Here is a 19530-nt window from a genome sequence, read left to right on the forward strand (position 1 = left end):
CCAGTAAAAAAGATTGCTTATCTGGTGCTGTGATTGTCAGGCCAGTTCCGTTCACAAGTTCTGGTAACTAACATTTCTGAAAGATGTCAGAACTACTTCTGTTTTCTCTTCGACCGGGACAACAACTTTTATATGATGTCCGCAAAAGTGTTGTATGTCGCAATCAAAGGAAAATTTACATTCTCAGAGCTGGTATTAAATATAATAAGCAGTAAACCCAAGTTTTTAACCATTTGCATTTTTTTGTGCAGTCATTTATGGTCACCGAGCTGGGACTAGCAACTCATTGCATCCGCGAACCCGGGTTTACTCATTCATGGCTGAAACTCGAATTGGAAGCCAGGATTCTCTGCAGTGCCAAGCTCAGCATCTCTGACACGGGATTTAACCTCCTGATCGAGAATCAGAATATCAAAATCTCAATATGTATTTATCCTGGAGGAATCCAGATGAGCTATAACGCTCTTTCTCACAGATGTCCACTTGACCCCACCTGGACACCTCCAAGCGATCACTCTCTCGTGACGTGGTTATCCGGAACGGCTCCGCACAACATGATGCCTCGCAGTGGGACGGGGAGAGAGACAGGTTTCAGCAATGCGAGCGGGATTAGTGGGTATCCAGGGTGGAGAGATTCAGGAAAACGGACCGAGAGTGAAGTCACTTACGTAACTATTTGAGCCCGCCGACCGCTACGACAGGGACAGACACCGAAATCAATGAAAAAAAAGAACACAAATTAGCAAAACAAAGACAACAAGCACCAAAATCAAAAAGAACAGCAGCAGCAGCAGCAAGTTCCCAACAGCAACAATAACAAAACACTTAAAATAACAAAAAAAGGTGAGTGTTTAAGGTAACTTGAAGAAAGATTTCTAAAAGCAAAGGACAACGACATTTAAGACCACGAAGCTATAAAAGAAAAGGCAAATGTTTGTGAGTGCAGCGTTAATCATTTAACCTGGAAGTCTTGTGATGTGTTGAGCATGTGTAGGCGTTTGTCGAGAAAATGTCACGTAAAATCGATCGACGTCTCTACACGCGGCTGTAACGACCAATCCCGCACAGAAAATTCTGCTCTTCAGTGAAGAAACCCTTCACATAGTGGCATTCGAGCAGACAGTTTTCATTTTCAGTGATGGAATAAGCCAAAATAAATTTCAATTTCACGCACTGTGCAGTCTGTGGTGATCAGGCTAAGTACCATTAAATAACGACACCAATCATGGGTTCCGTAAAAAACCTTGATTTAAATACAGGATGTGAGTGGTGGCCCGGCATGGTTATTGTACCCATAACACCACTGAGCAGAGCAAGTGAGCAGTGATAACATCTTGCTGTGGTGGGATGTTATCTCCCTCGCCTGGTATGCAGGAGGTCCTGGGTTGGATCCCCACCCTGACATCCGTATATATAGAGTTTGCATGTTCTCCCAGTGGTCGTGTGGATTTTTCTCCGGGTCCTCCGGTTTTTCCCTCCACATTTAGAAACACGCGTTTAGATTATTTGGCTGATATAAATTTCCAGATAAGCCACTTTGTTGAGCTATCATTTGTAGCCAGGTCGCTTCTGAAAAATAGCTAATATCTCGGTTGCCTTTACCTGGTAAATAAAATAGTTTACTTTGAGACTCGATTTTTACAGCAGCATGTGAGTGTGTGGGTGCACCAGGGACGTGCGGTCAGGGGAGGCAGGGGAGGCAGAGCCTCACCTCTCATACTCCAATGAAAATAGCTGTTCCCGAAAAGTAAAGCAAATAATAATTATAGATTTAGATTTTTCCACTGATCTGTGTTATAAATGTCATTTCTGTATGATTCCAATCATTACAGAGAGATAGTAACAGGCACGTGCTTATTGCCCACACTCCATCCAGTTTGTGAGGGGTTGTGCAATCAGAGGGGAGGCTGAGCTCGTCGCTGCCTCACCTCTTGTCTCTCCCTGTATTTTCAGCGGAACTCCGCAAAATTTGGGATTTTGACGACAAAAATGATTGGAATCATACAGATATTAGATAACACAGATCAGTGGAAAAGTCTTAATTTTTTTTACATTTCGTAACAGCTATTTTTATTGGAGTATGGCAGGGGAGGCAGAGCCTGCCATATTCCAATGATGTGCACGCGTGTGCACGCACGTGCGCATTGAGGCTCGAGTGAGTGCGACGAGCAAATGTTACCGCCATCCCGCCTGCCCATCCCCGGACACTCACTTGGGGCCTCCGCACTCGATCGCTGATGCCTTGACCACGGGCAGCGACTGCACCCCGACCGGCTCCATGCTCAAAGTGTTGTTCTCCACCGCCATCTGGATGGCCTGGCCCAGCTGTGCGTGCAGCAGGCACGGATGTACAAGCACACAAGGCACCCAATTCACCTAACAAACTCTAGGGGCGAGCAATGTTAGCGAGCGCCTATGAACCCTTTCCCATTCCGACAACATGTGTGTACGTCATCAGCTTTTATTCCGGTTCCGTTCCAATGACGTACATGTACGTCATAAAATAACTTTATCGGCGCTATGCCTCTCTAAATAAAATTAAAACTTACCGCTTGCCCATTCCGAGATTCATTAGTGAACACGAACCAGTCTGCAAATTGCAGACGTCTTAGAATGAAAAAGGGTTCATGCTGACGCGACACACGAGAGGGGGTTGGTGTAGCCAGGACCGTGCAAGCTCCGTCTCCGCAGAGTTGGTGTGCACACACCGTACCAGCTACTCATTTAAGGCAGCATTGACCAAGGTGAGGCCCAAAACAGGTTCAGACATGAGGGGTCACTGATGTTGGGAATCAAATCCAGTTCACTGGATTTACAGCATAAACCACCTCTTGCCGCATACACACACACATGTACACCACCCAACACAGGCATACAACATCCCAACATGCACACAAAAAAAAGACAAAGATCCCTCGTATATTCACAAAATACTTTTGGGGCGAGCACCTAAGAAGGCACTAACAAACAAACCCCATACACACGTAACAAAGAACCTTTCTCTAGCTCAGTGGTTCCTAATCTTTACTGTAGCCTGCACCGCTTTGGTTCTCAGAAAGGGCATCTCGCACTCCCAGGGGGTGCATGCACCGTAGGTTAAGAACCACTGCTTTAGCTGTTACAACTGTGAGAAGCAGGTTGTGCAGGATAGTGACTTAAATAATATGATTGATTCTGTCATTTCTAATAATATCATTTATATTCATTTGTCGTCATCCCAATGATGAGCTCGCTGTGCGAGTTTATTGTTTAATATTCGGCCACTCAACTTGCAGTCGGAAGGTTACGAGTTCAAATTGCGAGCCGGTTCTCTAATATGAGCACTACGATGTTATAAGTCAAGAGTGAAAATGGTATATGTAGACTGTCCCCCCCACCATAAGAATATGGAATTTCCACCACTTGGCCCCAAGTTACTTTAGCAGGTAGACACTGACTTCTATATCGCATTTGCAAACATATACATACAAATATCCCCCCTTAATAGACTGTTTTAGGCATTAATAAACTGTTGAGGAAAGTGCCGTTTGCGACCACCTAAGGCCAACACAGCACATGAGGGGGTGGGTGGCCGGCACCAAGGGCGGTCACATTTGTTTCCCCAGTATTACTATTTGCATGTACTCATTTTAGGCTGAGTCGACCTAAGGAAGGCCCAGGACTCGTTAATATAATTGTCATTGGTGTTGGCCGTGAGCAGGAATCGAACCACTGCGCCACCACTCCCCTAACAAAGACAAAGATTCCCTGTAAAGCATTAGCAGACTGTTGGCGCAAGTGTTGTTAGGGAGCACCTCTGTTGTTAGGGAGCACCTCTGTTGTTAGGGAGCACCTCTACTGTTAGCAAGCACCTAAGAGGGGGTGCGTGGCCAACACCATGCCCGGCGGCCTTTGTCTCCCTCGCGGCAATTTTTACACTGCACCAGGTACTCATTTAAGGTTGAGTTGACCGAGGGGAGGCCCAGGACCAGTTTAGATAATCGTCACTGGCGTTGGCCGTGAGTGGGAATCTAACTCGGGTTTCCGGGTTCGTAGTCCAGCATGCTAACCGCTACACTACCGCTCCCCACATACATACACACACTGTATTACATGCAATCTATATTGCAACACACTACACAAACCCAGAGGGGCACTGGACACATTGTTCTAGTAGGAAGTCAAAAAGGTTGTGAGAATGAGATGGATATCTTAAATTAAACCATGCTCTCACCATGTACTGTTACGGTTATTTTGAATTCCTATCCTCTCGTGATAATCCAAGCACAAAGTGAATGTGTCAGTGTCGGCAATGGCTGCAATGGGAAATGAAGCTGTAATTGCTGGTCTCGTGTGGCCTCTCAGTGTCAAGTTTCACAGCGTTTTGATCTCCCCCCATCAGCCGCATTTACACCGGGGAGCTCATTAAGAACGAACTTTCATGTGTTAAGAACACAAGCAACATGGAGCTGATTTTACCGTGTGCGAGATACAAGTGCATGTGTGTGTATGCAAGTTTGTGAGCGGGTGAGAGTGTGCGTGAGTGTATAAGTTGGTGGGAGCATGTGTAAATGAATGTGTGGTGGCGTGTATGCATATGCATGTAAGTGTTTGAGACCACGTGTGAGTGTTGGTACAAATGTGTACACGTGCGAGCACATGTTAGTATGCACGTCAATGGCTGTATATATGTTGTACGCTAGCTTGTCTGTGCATGCGAGTGCCTGTGAAACTGCGCATGTGTGTAGTGGGGAGCGGTAGTGTAGCGGTTCGCGCCCTGCACTATGAACCCAGCGACCCGAGTTCAATTTCCGCTCACAGTCAACACCAGTGACGATTATATGAACCAGTCCTGGGCCTCGCTTAGGTCGACTCGGCCTCAAATGTGTACAGTGAGGTGTGTAAACATCGCCACTGGGGAGACAAAGGCGACCGGGCGTGGTGCTGGCCAACCACCACCCCCCCCCCCCCCCTCGTGTGTTGTGCCAGCCTTCATAGGTGCTCGCTAATTAAATCAAGTCTGTTAAGGCTACACGGTCTTTGTCTTTGCGTGTGTATGCAAGTTTACTTGATGTAACCCATATTGCCGTTACACGAGGCAATGTTGCGAGTGCACGGACGCACCCATGATTGTGAGTAGCAGCACTGTGTGTAAGCATGCGCGCGCGCGAGTGCATGGGAGTGAGCGATTGTGAGCGAGCGAGGCGTATGCGATGTGCGAGCGTGCGGATTTTCCGGCATTCGGCTCGTTAGCGAACCTCGCCCTTGGGGAAGCAGAGGCAGGGCGTGATGTCCTCGCGGTAGATCCTCTCCAGAAAGGGGCACGTGTGCTCCAGCGTCGGTGCATCCTTCCATGCCTTGAACTCCGCAAATGCCAGCATATCCACCTGGGGCGATACACGGGCAGCTGTCGTCATCATCATCAGCAATTATCATTTCACTGCTGGATGAAGGTCTTTCCAGGCTGCCGCCATCTCTCACGATCATGTTACGCGACACCGGGGAAATAAAATAGCAGCACTTTGGAGATACACGTCTAGGCTGTGACCTGGGCTCTCCGACAAAAGTTTGAAGCTTTGCTCATGATGAAAAAAAAAAATTAAAATTTAAGTCAAGTTTGCCACAATCGCACTCGAGTGAGACCAGGCTCAAAGATGTAAATATGCAGAAATGACTTAGGACCATTGTCACTGGTGTGCCACACCAGAAGTAGTGACACTCGACTTGTTAATGTCCAACTGAACACTGCAATACGGTGAACTACCGGAACCCTCAAGTCGACTCCAACACCCTGGGGCTCCCCGTGCTGTCACAAGTCTCCCCCCCCCCCATCTGCCACGAAACTGCAACCCTCCAAAAAATCTTGCAAATCGAGGAGTGACGGTCGCCTTCCGATTCATCAGCATCTCAATAACGTCCCTCGTCATCGGGTGAAGTCACAGAAGTCCTTTTGGATCTATGTGCTGAACCGAAAACAATGTGAATTTAACCCCGATGAAGCTTGGAAAGCTAAATAGAGTTCAAAAGAACTCACAAACACATTGGGAAAGACCCAACACAGAAGATCCCTGGTTTTGATTTTCCATGAAGCTCATGGTCCACCTTAAAACTGCATCCGCACAAGCAATGGCAGATGCGAATACCCGATGCACAAATGGAAATTTAAAAACTCTGCAGCATGCGACTGTAGTCATCCAGAAAAAAAACCATATCGCATATAATGATGCAATGCTCGCTTCACAAATACGAAGGAGACATTACAGCGATAAACTCCACTGCTCCTGGCTTGACCACCTGAATGTGAAATTGTAGTTGTTGCTCTGCATCTACATCAGCAGCCATACGAAAGAAGAAGACTGGTGTGCCATAACGACGTGCTTGAACGCAACTTTTTTTCTCAATAACGACAACACAAACTCTTGCCATTCAGCCTAGGTCACAGCTGACATACACATATCTACAAGTGGGATTTGTCCGAGGTAATTTTAAAAGCTAGACACAACAAAACGAGTGAGCGAGCGAGTGAGCGAGCAAATAAACGAGCAAGCGCGCATTTCAAAGCAAACAGGTGAGCGAAAGACTGAAGAAACACCACAGCGAGCCGCCTCTCACCACCCACCCCAACCCCACCCCCCTCCCGACCCCTGACCTCTCTGCACTCGCGAGCGAAGGCGTAGAGCACGTCGGGGGCCTCGGCGAAGCTGTTGGGCGCCAGTATGGCGCTGCTCGTGCTCTTGTTTCGGATGTGTCCCTTCTTGAAGGGCGCCGCCTTGCCGGACGGCTGCAGCTGAGGGTGCAGCTCCTTGTTGGGAGAGCTGGGCGTGGAGGTGATGACCAGAGTCTTGAGCGCCGTCACTTCGGCCTGAAGCACGTCGATCTGGGGGCCACGCAGACGCCGGTGAGGAACGCGGAGGCCACATTTTGTGTGGCGAGGGGCACACGTGCGCGCGCATCACACACGCAGGTCGCAGAGATGACAGCGATGCTAATGATTACAAATAGGGGGGCGATTGTGATGGTCGCAAATGCTGCAGTGTAGATACAATACGATTAGGTTTTTTTGACAATGTCTAAATGTGACTGCATTTCATCAATAAAGATGACGACTACATGCAAGGATGATTACAAAATAAACAGCTGTTAAAATTATTAGTACGAAAATGACCAGGATGACAAAGATTCTGATGACGATGCAGACAACGATAATGATTATTACAAAGATGATGATGGATTTACAATATTACAATGTTTGTGAGGAAGATAATGAAAATGATTCCGAACGACAATCATGATTACAAAGATTACCGTCATTACAGATGATGATGACGACGATAATGTAATCATTATCGTTATCATAATGATTACAAACATTACGAGTCCCCGCTTCTCTGGTTCATATGCCACCACCCCTCCCACCCCCTTTCCCCCCACCCCCCACCCCACGACGTACTTTGCCCTGCGCCTCGTTCAGCTGCTTCTCCGCTGTTGCCTGCTTCACGTTTGCTTCCCGCACCATCTTGTGCGCTTCCTGCACACATGGGCCAAAACGACGGGCGTCAAAACAACAGCTGTCACCATCGACATCATCACCGCGTGGGGCTGGCTGACCTGGTGACCCTTGGCATTCTGTTATAAGGTCGCGCCCCCCACACTTCCGGTCGGCCCCAGACATAGGTGGAGGTCCGAACACGAATTTACCAAGACCAAGTGTCACTTCGTACTTCAACATCGGCCTCGGTAAAATAATGTTTGGGGCCCACTGCGTGTACACATACCGGACGCGCCCCACACTTGCATACAATGTGTGAATACAATGTGTGAAAAGAAATCTAGGTGCAGTCGCCAACACAGGCTGGCCTCACGCTCGCTTCTCCCAACTGGTATCAGTTGTTGTGCTTCACTTCCCGGCCACCTTTGTCACAAGGTAGTAGAGATGGTGCTCTTCTATGTCTCAGCGATGTTCAGAGAGTGATGGCCAATCACCGTGCATTGCCTACGAACACATCACCCTGGATGCGTTGGTATCATCACGTCTTGGAAGCTTAGAAGCGTGCTTGAACCTGGTTTATACTTTTTGCATTTAGTTTGATGTGCTTCCCCTGCACCTCCAGGAAATAATACTTATAATAAGTAAAAACTATTTGTAAGGTGTAAAAACTTTACACAACAGACAATTAACTGTGTGATCGTGAAATCGGAGGTGCGGACCACAGGCCCGTGGTTCACAGAATGCCAGCCTGAACAAGTTGTTCAGCGCGTGTTGACCTAAACATGTGATTCAGCTTGTGCTAGCATGAACAAGTGCGGTGCCTTCAGCCCACTCATGAAGGCAGAAGAAGTTTGAATGCTTCATATGTGCTGTGGGAAAAAGTTCCAGATGTCTGTCGGGGGCAGCCACGGAGAAAGGTCACTCAGTCAGGACAACCTGTCCAGCCAGGAAAACCTGTCCAGCCAGGACAATCTGCTGTAGGTTGGGTTCCGAGGAGGCCAGGAGTTAGCCATGCAGCAATTTAATTGAATCCATCTGTGTGGAACTGTGAGTGTTCTGTGTAAATACTTTCCGGGTACTCCTATATCTCTCCCACACGCCATATTAATACAACTCAATATATATGCACTGGTATGGGCTACTAAGCAACCTCGAGTCAACACAGTGAGCCGTGCGGGCGGGCACGAGTGATGAGCAATGGAGCGTCGCAAGGACTTTGAGCCGCTATTTAAGTTTTGTATTTGCTGACTACCTGCATTAAGTGGATAACAAACAGTGCCCAATTCACACATTGCTGGCAAATGCTCCTTCACTCCATCTTTTGGTGAAGAAGTGCCCGGTGCCTCCGTGACCAACAGTGATACAAAACGCCAAGGCGCTGTGTTTCACCTGTTTTCATTGAGATGCGAATGTGACCCAGAGGATTTGTGCCAATGTCTCGTGGCATCACACTGAAATGAGCACAGGGGAGGGGCCTCGTCGTTTGTTGGCAGACTTGAGCTGGCACGTAACTCGTGAATATTCCACACCATCTCCAACAGCAGTGCTCTATCCACTGCTGGATGAAGGCTTCCTTCCCCCCCCTAGACGTCACTAATTAATCACGGTCACGTGCGTTGGTGCAGGCATGCATGCAGTCTCTGCAATCGCACCTCAAAGAGGCTGGCTGTGAGCTCCTCCAGCTCCTGGCCCAGCTGATCGCGCACCTTGGACAGACGCTCGCACTCCTCATCCTTCAGCTTCAGGTCCTGCTCAGCGGGAGGGTGAGAGAGAGCAACATGGGGGGACACACAAAGCCGGAGCAGACGGAGAAGCAAAGGGGGACAGACACAACGCCAATTATGCCCCGGCGATCTTCTACCCGAGCACTAACCAGTCCCAGCGCCTGGTGCATTCAGAGGGACTTGGTCGTGCGGCAACCATTGCCCCAAAACCTCCCACAGAGCATCTCGGCATTTGTCCTACTGGACATCTGTGCAAAAGAGCTTCTTAGCTCATCGGATTTCTCCAGGATGAATACAGATTTTGATTTGCGAGCGGTGTGTGTGCGCTTCCCCCACCTCCTGTGCCTTAGCAAGCTCCTCCTTGAGCCTCTCGTAGCCCTTCTCCTTCACCTCCTTGACGGACGGGCTCCGCAGTTGTGAGATTCCCGACGTGAAGCTCTCGCTAGCATCCTCGTTCCCGCCCGCCCTGCCCGGATGAGCCGGTGCAGCCCTTGCCCCCGCAGCCGGGCGATCGCCACCGCCACCGCCGCCGACACCGTCCCTTTCATCGTCATCGCCCCCCTCGTCGTCCCCGTCATCCTCATCGTCGTCATCATCGTCGTCGCCGTCATCCACCCTCACAGGGTTGCACGGCCGCACGGGCTTGCAGTCGTCGCTGTCGGCCGAGTCTGGGGACGAGCGGTGGGGGGACGAGCGGTGGGGGGAGGGCGACCCCGACGCCCAGTCACCGCCACCGGCACAGCGCCGCAGCGGGGGGCTCCGCGCCGGTCCCCTCGCCCCGTCGGCCGCTCCGCGCTGCCCGGGGACGCGTGCCCTCATGAGGCCCTGAGCTGCGCTGGTGGAGGCCGGGGCGCTGTTGGGGGGAGGGGAGGACGCGCACGCGGAGGTCGGATGTTAGTAGAGTGCTCATCCACTTGGTGATGAGTATAATGACTTGACTGGACATCACTGCACCGGAATACGCATCATCATTATCGTCACTGCAATCATCATCAGCAGCGTAACATTAGTATCACAATGATCATCATCGATATGTATGTTGAACTTCTTTCACACAGTACATAGCGAACCGTGCTAAATCGGAGGTGCGAGGGAAGGACCACAAATGAAACACACAAAACAGTTATTAAGAAATGGGTTTTTAATCTAGATTTAAAAGTGCATAGCTCGAGTGGCTTTCTAATATCGATATAATCAGAATTGACAAGTAAAATGCATAACCGTGCAAAACTACACTAGCCCTTATCATTATCGTCATCATTATAACAATCACCAACAATAATCAACACCGACAGAATTACTGGGATCGTTCAAGACCATCACATGCACATTTATTTCAGTACATGTTACTACTTCACGGTTGAATCACATTATGTGGATTATAACCAATACTTTAATCACCAGAGGCCTCATTACATTGGCGCAAACGCTTACACTTGTGCTGCCGACGTTGCTAAGCAATTTCCGACCGAGCGCTCTTAAAACGTGACAAAATTACTTTCAGTAAAAATTGGAAAACAGGGAAAAAAACATTCTGCTGCGACATCGCAACAATGAAATACGCACGCTCAGCACCAGTGCGAGATCGCGTGCCTCGCGGAGGAGAACGCAGCTGACAGTGGCTGCTGACAACAGCTGACACACGGCTGCTGGTAAAAGTGCGCGCAACGCGAAACGACGGAGACACACACACACGCTTCGTGTGTGTGTGTCTCAATTGTACGTGCAACATGACACGACTGAGACACACATGCTCCGTGTGTTTGTTTTAAACGTCTCACTCACGCAAATAAAAAAAGCATAGCCGACTAACACAGAGATCCCCTTATTGGACTCATGTGAAACTATGTGACATCTGTTATAGTTTATGCTCTCTATACGAGACTATGGGCCCTATGTGAATCTGTGGGCGCTACATGCAAGGCAATGTGCCCTATGAAAGTCTACGAATGATACGTACGTTTTTGGGGCCAGTGTAAATCTATGGGTCTTGTGCAAGTCACTAGGTCCCATGTTAATCTATGATCTCTATGGTAGTCTCAGAGCCCAGTGTTAATCGATAGACCTTCTTATTCTTCTCTCGTATAGCAAGAGGTGATCATCAATATTAAAATAGCCACGTGTGGAATACTTAACAGAATAATACTGAGAGGATGTCTACCTTGCAGGTGGATCAATTAAATCAGCTCCTGTTTAGGAGCTAGATAAATGCTTGCTTCACAATTTCGATTTAAAGCTTTCGTGACTGCAGGGATTCATCTTCTTGGTTCTTTCGGTAACGTTACGTAGAAGGTAAATAATAACAACACAAGCAAGACGGCTGCTTGTGTTGTGGCCGAAACGTCGTGAGAATTTGTATTTGGGAATCCCTAGATTCAGCAGTGGAGGAATCATGGCTCACTATCAACAGCTTTGCAAGTGGCTTGCTGTAAATAGGATGCTGCGAGAACATGATTGAAGTGGGAACGTTGTACAATGTGGTCCATTGTTTGCGATTGTGTGCACAGTCTGTGCATTATATCTCAATCTATGGACCTAGCATTAGCATTTCGAGATTAAATAAGCCTATGAGCCCAGTGTTTGCCTATGGGTTTAATGTTAACTGTGAGTCGAATGTTGGTCAAAGGGAGCTAATATCTACAGATCAATTATACCCCTGGAATCTCCAAGGTAGTCTATGGGCCCAGTGTTAGCCTGTGAGGTACACTACTGTGCTCTAGAAAGACAAAATGGCCAAACATGCAGTCGCTTGGAGCTGGTGGTCTGCACAAGGCATCTGTGCATGCATTGCACATCTTAGTGCGTTGGTTATTAAGCCTATTTGATTTCCAGCCTCCGCTAATCTTTCTATTGTGGTGAGGTTTTCTCGTCATGAACAGATTTAGAAAAAAAAACTGCCCGAGTGCAGCCACTGTAAACCTAACCCATTAACAAAACAAGATCATCGTCCTCCGTGGGGCAGGTTGCAATCAACAACAATTTTGATAAGAGAATCACAATAATCTAATTTCGCAGGGGCACTTTTTGTCAAATCGGTCGCGTAAAATCTAATTTAATTCTACTTCACATACGTGCAGCCAGTCACGGAAGATCACTCAACATCGGAGACGGAGGGAGCCACAGGAACCAAGGCTTTCGACCCGCGAGTCTCCTCGCCCAGGCTTCACGGCCACGTGCAGGAAAGTAAAATACGCGCATGCCACCGCTGCCGGTCCATCAGAGGTCGCAAACGGGTTTTGATTCCTTACCCGTACCCGGCCGTACCAGGGTCGCAAACGGGTACCCGTACCCGATACCCTACCAGGCTACCCGTACCCGGCCAGGTATCGTGTAGGGTAAGGCTACCCGATTGCGACCTCTGAGATGAAGCCATGTTGCAGGCGCGGGTGGGTTGATTCTAGGAACTTGAATTGTGAGAAGAGACAAGAGGTTGGGAAATGAGTGACAAACGGTTACTCACCAGTGACTCACGGCCTACCCGTACCCAGCCGCACCAGGGTCGCAAACGGGTACCCGGGTATCGGGTAGGGTACGGGTATCCGATTGCGACCTCTGCGGTCCATCCACAGTCCCGGGGGCTCCCACCTCCTATGCTCTCGGCTTTAGGAGCATAAACCATCACGCAACATCCTCAGAGCAGCGGCTTCTGGCTAACCATAGAACAAAGATGGTCACTGCATTGCGCGCTTTCAGATGTGCTTCTGCGGCCGTCTGGAACGCTCTTCCTTCCGATATTAGGAATCCACTGGAGCTATGCACTTCTAAATCAAGATTGAAAACGAATTTCTTTAGAAGTGCTTTTTGTGTTTAGTTTGTGGTCTCTTCCCCCGCACCGTCGATTAGCACGGTTGGCTATGTACGGTGTGAAAGAAGCTCAACATACATGTTCAAAGCCCAGCACATCTGGGTTACATTTCACGAGCGGGTCCAGGGAAACCACTGTTTTGACGTCTTCAAAATTGCTTCCAGATTTCAGTTGCATTGACAGGAGAGCGACAATTTGTGTTTTCTTTCATCATCACAGTCATCATCAGCCGTGGTCAATCCACTGCTGGATGAAGCCCCCCCCCCCCAAGCCGCTACACCACCTCTCACGATCCTGTGATGTAACTATGTATGGTTAAGCACCTGCACGCCGATTCCATTGCTCCATCTCATCAAGGGACGCCTCTCAAGTGCATTCCATTCCTTGGCTTCGTTTCCTACTTAAGATTGTTGTGTTTTTTGGTTCCCTCATCTGGTGAAATGGTTCTTTGTACAGTACTACTTTATAAAAACAATTTTATAAAATGGTGCGATTTTGTAATATTGTTTACATAATAGTACTGCACTATTTGAACGTTTAACTGAAATGGTTTTCTAAAATTACCAAGCTGCAGCATGTACGACATTCTTTGGCACGTGTCGTGATACGTGTCGTCCCCTCACCTCCAATTAACACGGTTGGTTACATACGGTGCGAAATGTTCAAAATAGAAACGTACTGCAAGATCTGACCATGTCCGTCCAGTGTTTGCCGAAGTGCATTGGCTTCCGATTGCAGAACCAATTCATTATATAGTCGCACTCATTACACACAAAGTGCTTGCTACAAATGAAGCACCAATACCTTGCTGATTTTGTGAAGGAGCATAAACCATCACGCAAACTCCGGTCATCCTCACAGCAGCAGCTTTTGGCTAGCCATCGAACAAAGACGGTCATTGCATCGCGTGCTTTCAGATGCTTTCTCTGGCCGCCTGGAACGCTCTTCCTTCCGATGTTAGGAAGGCACTGGAACTATGCACTTTTATATCTAGATTGAAAACTAATTTCTTTAGAACTTGTTTTTATGTTTAGTTTGTTGTCCTTCCCCTGCACTTCCAATCAGAACGGTTGGATACGTACGGTGCAGAAGAAGCTCAAAATATTTACATAAATTATTTCAAGTATTATTACAGGATATATAAAACAGTGCGTTTTTATGAAAACAAGCATTGCTTCTATACTCTTTGGTTCTTTCAGGAAAAATCACGTAAGTAGAAAAAAAAAGATACAAATATATATCACGACGTTTCGATCACAACACAAGCGATCGTCTTCAGGCGGAAAAAATAATCCAGCAGTAGAACTGCTGAACCAGGAAGAAGCATTGCTTCCTAACAGTCTGGTTTATAAAAATTGTTATATAACACCGTAGTGTTAGTTCGTGGAAGATGCTCATAGTTTTCCAGCATCCTTCTCACACTGTCCCGGGCCAGACAGACGGAATGCATTGTTGTTCACAACCAGAAATGTCCGAGGGACGTCTGGGATTTATAATAATGCACGCTTGTATTTTTGCGCAGAGCACATTCTTTCCTTGTACCGAGTCGCGTTCAAGTAAAGTCTAAAAACTTTCCTCTTTCTCTGCCTATGACCGACTTCCTCTCTCTCTCTCACACGAAGTGACTTCTCCCTTCATCAAACTGGTGTCTCATTTCCCCATCCTGCAGGGTGGCGTTCTCGCCTACACACCAATTCCACAACCACCCCGGCGATTCGTTGAATCGTCACAATTCAGGGTTACGATTTGATCCAATCATCAATTCTCTCTCTAAAACATTGTTGTGGTGAGTGTAGAGCGGCCTCTCGTGCATTCAGGTGTTGATGTGCGCATTACATTCACCATATTTGATTTTAAAAAAACGTGATTCGATGCTAGTATCGCGAGCTTAAGAACAGATTATAATGAATGCATCATTACACCTTTAAAACACTCCAAATTATTCAGATGCACGTCCCTCTCCCCTCCCCACTGCGTGTACAGTGTCTTGAGCGTTGGTCACATCTTATTGATAAGTTCCTTATTTAAGACAACAACGGGCTAAGCCTATCCCCCAAGCCAACCAAATCAATCTGGCTCAGTGACGAACAGGCACAACGTAAAAAGGCACCACGTTCATCAATGAAACTGAACATTAAAATAGAAAGAGATATGCAAAATGTAGCTTTCGGAAAATGTCCCTTCTTTATTCAGAGGAGTGACAAACATCACAGAAAACGTTCGACTTATGAAGAGATTGACCGACTCGGAGCCAATGCCTGACTCATTGATCATTTCTAACTATAAGTCAGCCAATCAACATGCCTGTTAATCTGTGCCCCCTCTGTTCAGAGAAAGGCACATTGTCCAAAACTCTGGCTTATTATCTCCTTCTATTAATTACAACTTGGCAATATTACAACTTCAATAATAATAATAATTTGTTGACTGCTTGAATGCACTGCACACGGCTTCACCGCCAAAGGCAGCCGTGCGTCCACCGTACCTGATATTGGGGTCGTCCATGAGCGAGCGAGCGAGCGATCGCTGCGTCACGGTTCGATGGAAACGCTGCACCGGGCACAGCCGTGCGATCTGTCCCACTCACCGACGCTGCTCCCACTTCTCAAGTCACCACGACCTCGCCGGGGGCCCGGATCACCTCTCTGGCTGGTCGGCACTCCAGGCCGAGACGACAAAATTACGCTACCCGCCGCCACGGCAAAACGTCGGTGCAGAGAAATGAAATGGGATGGCGATAAACGACTCTGCCTCCTAGGCTGGGCAGATTTTAAGATTCGGAAACTAAGCGAGCCAAGAAAACTTTGTGGGTGCCACGAATCTCGGCGCGGAAGAAAACACAGCTGGTCGGTCCCCCCCACTCTACCGCTCTGCCCCTGCACCCCCCACTTCCCTGCCAGGGCAGAAACACGACACGCAGTCCCGCATCCTCACAGGAAGGAGGGGGCGGAGGAGGAGGCTGCCACGTGCAGAGCAAGGGGCCGAGGCCGTCAGCACACTGCAATAACGGCGTCGACACTTCCTCTCGCTTCGGGTCCAGACAACGGGGCCAAGTGTCTCGCGTTGCCCACCATATCCCTCCTCTCCGCGTCTCTGCGCCTTTCTACAAGCCTCCCCCTCCTCTCCATATCACCCTCTCTCTTGCTCTGTCACTGTCTCTGATTCTGTCACGCTGCCTTGCTTACTTTTCCCCATTGTTTCTGGCACTCTCACTGTCTTGCTGGTGCCGTTTCTCTGCCTCTTATTTCCACCCAATCTCTCTCGCTCTCCACTGTGTATTTGGGTCTGTTTGCTCTGTCCACATTCCTCTCTATCTCACACGTTATGCAAATCAATGATCTTAATTTAGAACCAGGTAATATCCCATTCAGCTCAAGGCCATTTTCGCAACGTGTGGCCACTTGCATGAAAATACCTTTCGTATAATTTCCTCAACGTCACGTGAAGCAGTAAAGGTCAAACGAAAAAAACCTTCCAAATGTTTTATGTGACTGGGCAAATACAATTTGTAAAAGTCAACAGCACAAAAATAAATTGCAAAAATACACAAAAACGTGAACGTTCTATGGTCAATCGCCCTATTTGGCTTTGATTGTTTTATATATTTTTCTTTAAAAAAATGTGTTATTGTTATTTAAAACACATTCTCGACATCTGGAATGCTCGCTCTCTCTCTCTCTGTTTTCATTAAACTCGGAGGTGGGGGGTGCAGATCTCTTGAGATGCTTTTCTGCAGCTCTGAGCATAACGCACGAGCTTCAAGAAACGCCACCGCAACCACGCGCGCCACCGCAACCACACGCGCCACCGCAACCACGCGCAGCCAGCGCAGGCACACGCCAATGAGCCTTGTGACTCGCCACTCTCTACTGCCCATGTGACAATTCACTTCCTATGCCACAAGCGACGATTCACTTCTTAATAGACGTGCGACAACTCTCCACTACTACTACTACATCATCATCTGCCTTGTTCAATCCAGTGCTGAATGAAGGCCTCCACCCCAGGCCATTGGATGTTCTTGAAACATGACCATTGAATGGCATGTGTAAGAATTTATATTTTGAAATCTTTTCTGTTATCAGCAATGGGGTCAATATGAATGTCTGCAGTCACAAGTTGCTGCTACATTCATCCCAATGAAAAAATAATCGATTCTTAGATGGAATCGAGGCCTTGAATCGCCATGATGGTGAACCACTACACTTATGATTGCCTATTATTTATACTGCATCTTATTTTTACATGTATTATGCCAAGACATTGATAGCTGCATTGTTTTGTTTTTTCTGCACCGAGAAAGTTCGAGCCATGTCTGCTCATGACCCAGGTCTCCCTATCAAAAACGCAACTTTCTCCTCCGCGTGCCCTCACGTGTTACAGATTAAAAGTTCACGCGCACTACACATGTATGCGCTCCCGAAGGACAGCGCTCCCTCCTGCGTGGCCAGCGCTCGCCTCTCCCCGCTCAGTTCCTCCAGCTCCAGTTCCGAGAAATACGGCACCGGATGCTGATGGGAGCGATTGCAAAGCAGATGGTGAAGCGCGAGTGCCGCGGCTGGAGAAATAAATCAACGCAGGCAACTGCAGGCACTGCTTCACACAAGAAGCATTCATCAGCCAAGGTGGTCCACCGAGAGAACGGGAGAGAGCTGGCGGGTTTGTTGTGTGCTGCTATCCCCCGTGTGCTTCGACTGATTAATTAGCGGCAGATGCCTCCTCAGCTCGGCAATATCCTTGGACAACGCACTTTCTCATGAACAGCAGTACCATCGGGTAGCACACAGTCGCCGTTAGCGATTGAGTAACGATTTCCTTCGAGTGCCAAAGGAGCTTTTGCTTCGTGGGCCATTCGTCTGTGTTATAATTTGTTTGCTTCGCTTGCGGATATTACCCCGCTTCTATCTTGCCTTCTTCTTCGATCACAAAACAAACAACACAAAGCTTTGGGATACCTCGTGGCACGAAAACCACGACATTACCGTTGATGCTGACGTTGTTTAAACAACAACAAATTTACATTAGTTTGATGCAATGATGGATGATGATAGTAAAAAATATATATCATCGTTATCATGATAGATAAATGACCATAAGAATAGATGATGATCAAACCAATATGATGTTTATGATAACGGTGACAATATGCCACAATCATTGACAGTGGAAAAGCTTTGCACATGATTAGAAAGGAAATCCTCGTGTTGGAATTTCACCAAACTAAATGCAATCAATCAACCCTTGCCTCAAAAGTGTTGGATCACACACTTGTCACGACACCCTGCTCAAAAGCACATCCCCGAGCCATCCAAACGTTGGCAAAACTCGACATCTCGCCGAGGCAGCAACTGCACGTGTGCTCTCCGACTTACTCCAGAAGCTGCTCCACCTGTATCTGGACACAGGACACCGACCGTGACTTTCCCACCGCCGTCACAGGGAGGCAACGCATGCTCATTAGTGCTGACGGTGACCAGAAATTAAGCCTTGAGTTTGGGGACCCCCCTCTTGGGCACATTTCCTGCTTGTGCACGCAGAGGGACTGCGCGAACAGTGGCTTCCCCGAAGCGCTTGGCTCAAAGAATACGGTGCTAATACATCACAAATAAACAGTGCACAGTGTAACAAGCATTCTGTTCCACCTCCAGTTCATACCAAACCCAGAACCCCAGTACTAAAAGCTTGCCAGGCAAATATAGACAACATAAGTTAGTTTGCACGGTCCTCTTCGTCAGTCTCCTCTGATCTGTGTAATCCAGATCGCAGTTATCTGCATTTGCATAGCTACACAAATCATGTCCATCAGCCTCCCCCTCACCTCGCGGGCCGAGCGACCCCGTTTGGGGTCGACTTGAGGGCTCTGTACGCCGGCTTTGGACTGAGCCCTGCGCCCGTGTGCCACGTGCCCGGCACAGCAGCAGCGGTGGTGGCGAGGCTCGCGGGACGGGGCGACGCGGACGAGACGACGTAGGTGTTAGCGGCGGTAGCGTTGCCTGGGCCAGAGCCAGGGCCTGGCGAGGTGCGTGGGGGCGCACGGCGGGCGTGTGCGATGGTCGGTACGTAGACGGCGATGCCGGCGGCGTTACGCCGGGTCAGCTGTGCCGCCCGGCGCGGGCCAACCCCCTCCGCCTCGTCCACCGCCTCCTCCGGGGTGGTGGGCGAGGAGAGGTTGACCTCGTGGAAGCCCTCCAGGGCGTTCCTCGCCATGCGCCACACCTGGTGGGGGCACACGAGTGGCACGGGGAGAGGGGGAGGAAGAGGAGGGATAGAGATAGAGAGGGCAGAGGCTGTTGTTAACGACACAAATGTTCTCGCCGTACACAGACTAAATGAAAATAATTCGAGTGAACTAACGTTTTAAAATTAAAATGGCATTATTGGCTTATCGATCAGCTTCAGTACGTGTGTTATTACTCGTGACTATCACTGCTATAAACGTATTTGTATCCCCGTTAAATATAACTAAAATCATAACCATCAATCTTGATTTGAAGCTTTAGGTAAAGTCACGTAGGTATAAAATAAAATAAATC

The 19530-nt window shown here is 48.3% G+C and overlaps 1 protein-coding gene across 3 annotated transcripts in view; it reads right to left on the reverse strand.

Annotated features, from left to right (window-relative positions):
• Nucleotides 1–19530, reverse strand: part of LOC144718995 (guanine nucleotide exchange factor for Rab-3A-like) — a 28397-nt gene that overhangs the window by 3914 nt on the left and 4953 nt on the right. Inside the window, exons 2-9 of one of the 3 annotated variants that reach the window (XM_078594700.1) lie at nt 18816–19213; nt 9529–10045; nt 9121–9216; nt 7430–7507; nt 6629–6856; nt 5238–5366; nt 2213–2325; nt 669–692 (exon numbers count right to left, since the gene is read on the reverse strand). In XM_078594700.1, the coding sequence (XP_078450826.1) occupies nt 669–692; nt 2213–2325; nt 5238–5366; nt 6629–6856; nt 7430–7507; nt 9121–9216; nt 9529–10045; nt 18816–19204 (1574 nt within the window). In that variant the 5' untranslated portion in view covers nt 19205–19213. Of the gene's footprint in view, nt 1–668; nt 693–2212; nt 2326–5237; nt 5367–6628; nt 6857–7429; nt 7508–9120; nt 9217–9528; nt 10046–15482; nt 15865–18815; nt 19214–19530 lie in introns of those variants that run through there. The other 2 variants (XM_078594702.1, XM_078594701.1) reach the window with 2 other exon arrangements.

This window comes from Lampetra planeri, chromosome 5 (genome assembly GCF_965212315.1).
Source record: "Lampetra planeri chromosome 5, kcLamPlan1.2.h2, whole genome shotgun sequence".
NCBI classification, from domain to species: Eukaryota; Metazoa; Chordata; class Hyperoartia; order Petromyzontiformes; family Petromyzontidae; genus Lampetra; species Lampetra planeri.